Source organism: Arachis stenosperma, chromosome 3 (assembly GCF_014773155.1).
Source record: "Arachis stenosperma cultivar V10309 chromosome 3, arast.V10309.gnm1.PFL2, whole genome shotgun sequence".
In the NCBI taxonomy this organism is placed as follows: Eukaryota; Viridiplantae; Streptophyta; class Magnoliopsida; order Fabales; family Fabaceae; genus Arachis; species Arachis stenosperma.
The window spans coordinates 75,217,046-75,220,060 of NC_080379.1; the positions used below are offsets into that span (position 1 = coordinate 75,217,046).

Sequence of the window (3,015 nt, forward strand, 5' to 3'; positions counted from 1 at the left end):
ATAAAGATAAGAAAAGATTTTGAAAAATGTTTTCAAATTTTCGAAAATCATAAAAGAAAAATGAAAAAGATTTGATTTTGAAAAAGATTTTGAAAAGATAAGATTTTTAAAATTGAAAATTTGACTTAACTTTTAAGAAATAGCTATGTTTTAAAATTTTTTGACTAAGTCAACTCAAATTTTCAAAATTTATGAGAGAAATAAGGAAAATATATTTTTTTTATTTTTGAATTTTTAATGAGGAGAGAGAAAAACACAAATATGACCCAAAACATAAAAATTTTGGATCAAAACACTTAATGCATGCAAGAACAATATGAATGTCAAGATGAACACCAAGAACACTTTGAAGATCAAGATGAATATCAAGACTTATTTTTGAAAAATTTTCAAGAAAAGAAAAACATGCAAGACACCAAACTTAGAGATTTTTCATATTTAGACACTATGAATTCAAAAAATGCATATGAGAAACAACAAGAAACACAAAACAAGAAAATATCAAGATCAAACAAGAAGACTTACCAAGAACAACTTGAAGATCATGAAGAACACCATGCATGAGTTTTCGAAAAATGCACAAATTTTTAAAGACATGCAATTGACACTAAACATAAAAATTGACACTAGACTCAAACAAGAAACAAAAAGCAAGTGGAGAGAATCCGTTCATCATTTTTTGGTATCTATTCATAATTCGTTTTAATTCGAATATCTAGAAATACCCCGTTTTGACTGTATCGCACTATGTATTGGATTTCCAATCCAATAAATCTTTGATCCCTTTGACAAAATGGAATTTGAAAAATGAAAGAATATCAAAGATATTTAGAACTAGATAGATCTCGTCAACAGAACTTCCTATACCCACTTATTTTTCGGGAGTATATTTATGGACTCGCCTCTGGTCATGATTTTAATAGAAATCGATATATTTTGTCGGAAAATGTGGATTATGATAAGAAATCTAGCTTACTAATTGTAAAACGGTTAATTACTCGAATATATCAACAGAATCATTTGATTCTTTTTGATAACGATTCAAGTAAAAATCAATTTTGGGGGTCTAACAAGAATTTGTATTCTCAAATAATATCAGAGGGTTTTGCCATTGTCATGGAAATTCCATTTTCCCGACAATTAAGTTCTTCTTTAGAGGAGGCGGAAATCATAAAATCTTTTAATAATTTGCAATCAATTCATTCCATTTTTTCCTTTTTCGAGGATAAATTTACATATTTAAAATTTTTTTCCGATGTACGAATACCCTATCCTATCCATCTGGAAATCTTAGTTCAAACTCTTCGATACTGGGTGAAAGATCCACCCCTTTTTCATTTATTAAGATTGTTTCTTTATGAGTATTGTAACCGGAATAGTCTTATTACTAAAAAAAAAAAAACTTATTTTTACTTTTTCAAAAAGTAATCCAAGATTTTTCTTGTTTCTATATAATTTTTATGTATGTGAACACGAATCCATCTTCCTTTTTTTACGTAAAAAATCCTCTTTTTTACGATTAAACTCTTTTAGCGTTCTTTTTGAGCGAATCTATTTCTATACAAAAATAGAGCATCTTGTAGAAGTCTTTTCGAATAATTTTTCGTCTACCTCATCACCAAGATTAGCTCGGTTAATAATATCAGCCCAGGTGTTAATTACACGACCTTGACTATCAACTACAGATTGGTTGAAATTGAAACCATTTAAATTGAAAGCCATAGTGCTAATACCTAACGCGGTAAACCAGATACCTACTACAGGCCAAGCAGCTAGGAAGAAATGTAAAGAACGAGAATTGTTGAAACTAGCATATTGGAAGATCAATCGTCCAAAATAACCATGAGCAGCCACAATATTATAGGTTTCTTCCTCTTGACCGAATCTGTAACCTTCATTAGCAGATTCATTTTCTGTGGTTTCCCTAATCAAACTAGAAGTTACCAAGGAACCGTGCATTGCACTGAATAGGGAGCCGCCGAATACACCAGCTACGCCTAACATATGAAATGGATGCATAAGAATATTGTGTTCAGCCTGAAATACAATCATAAAATTGAAGGTACCAGAAATTCCTAGAGGCATACCATCCGAAAAGCTTCCTTGACCAATTGGATAGATCAAGAAAACAGCAGTAGCCGCTGCAACAGGAGCTGAATATGCAACAGCAATCCAAGGGCGCATACCCAGACGAAAACTCAGTTCCCACTCACGACCCATGTAACAAGCTACACCAAGTAAGAAGTGTAGAACAATTAGTTCATAAGGACCGCCATTGTATAACCATTCATCAACAGATGCCGCTTCCCATATCGGGTAAAAGTGCAAACCTATAGCCGCCGAAGTAGGACCAAAGCCCAATACTGCAGAGGAAATTAAATGAAGTACTCCAGACACAAAGTATGGAAAGGTGTCTATAACCTCCCCCCAGGACCTACCCCCCAACCTAGAGTTGCTAGATGGGGAAGTAAAATTAAGCCTTGCTCATACATGGGCTTCTCGGGTACGAAATGAGCCACTTCAAATAGGTTCATTGCTCCGGCCCAGAATACTATTAATCCGGCTCTAATTTATTGGGTTGAAAAAAGGCAAAGTAAAATAGTCTTCTTCACTATATATACTATGACTGACTAGTACTGCAGTACAAGAAATTTTCTAAATACGGTAGAAAAAGACTCGAAAGAATCAAAGGTTCGGTCTTTTTTCTTAAATTTTTGATTATACAAAATAGAATTACAGTACAGAATTTATCGACTAAAATTTAGTTCTTTTACCGGCTTAGGCTTAATATGTTCATAAATTCGCGGACCTGTAAATTAGAAATTCATCTCGAACAATTGCACCTTCTCAAATTGTTTCTTTTTAAGAACTAAGAAGATTTATGCCAAAATAATCGATGCCAAGAAGAACAAAAGACCTTGGACACGTAACGGATCTTGAAGTACTATTTCTGCATCCCCCTGACCAAATCCACCCACATTAGGATTACTCGTTAATGGTTGATCAAGTTTGATA

At 33.0% G+C, this 3,015-nt stretch overlaps 2 protein-coding genes across 2 annotated transcripts; one reads left to right on the plus strand and one right to left on the minus strand.

Annotated features, from left to right (window-relative positions):
- Nucleotides 1–651: 651 nt before the first annotated feature.
- Nucleotides 652–1,492, plus strand: LOC130970311 (maturase K-like). Its single transcript, XM_057896361.1, has one exon. The coding sequence runs from the start codon at nucleotides 808–810 to the stop codon at nucleotides 1,426–1,428; it is 621 nt and encodes a 206-aa protein (XP_057752344.1). The 5' UTR covers nucleotides 652–807; the 3' UTR covers nucleotides 1,429–1,492.
- A 65-nt stretch (nucleotides 1,493–1,557) lies between these two features.
- LOC130966270 (photosystem II protein D1-like) lies at nucleotides 1,558–2,534 on the minus strand. The gene is made up of 2 exons (XM_057891059.1): nucleotides 2,491–2,534; nucleotides 1,558–2,446 (listed from the first exon to the last, which is right to left on the minus strand). Exons 1-2 carry the CDS (start codon nucleotides 2,532–2,534, stop codon nucleotides 1,558–1,560), a joined length of 933 nt encoding a protein of 310 aa, XP_057747042.1.
- Nucleotides 2,535–3,015: the final 481 nt, after the last annotated feature.

What these genes read in the sequence shown, in the direction of transcription:
- LOC130970311 (XM_057896361.1), top strand. Translation starts at nt 808, where the DNA reads ATGAAAGAATATCAAAGATATTTAGAACTAGATAGATCTCGTCAACAG.
- LOC130966270 (XM_057891059.1), bottom strand. Translation starts at nt 2,534, where the DNA reads ATGAACCTATTTGAAGTGGCTCATTTCGTACCCGAGAAGCCCAT. An exon ending in TTCGTACCCGAGAAGCCCAT is followed by an intron (nt 2,447 to 2,490) that starts GTATGAGCAAGG and finishes TAGCAACTCTAG; the next exon opens with GTTGGGGGGTAGGTCCTGGG.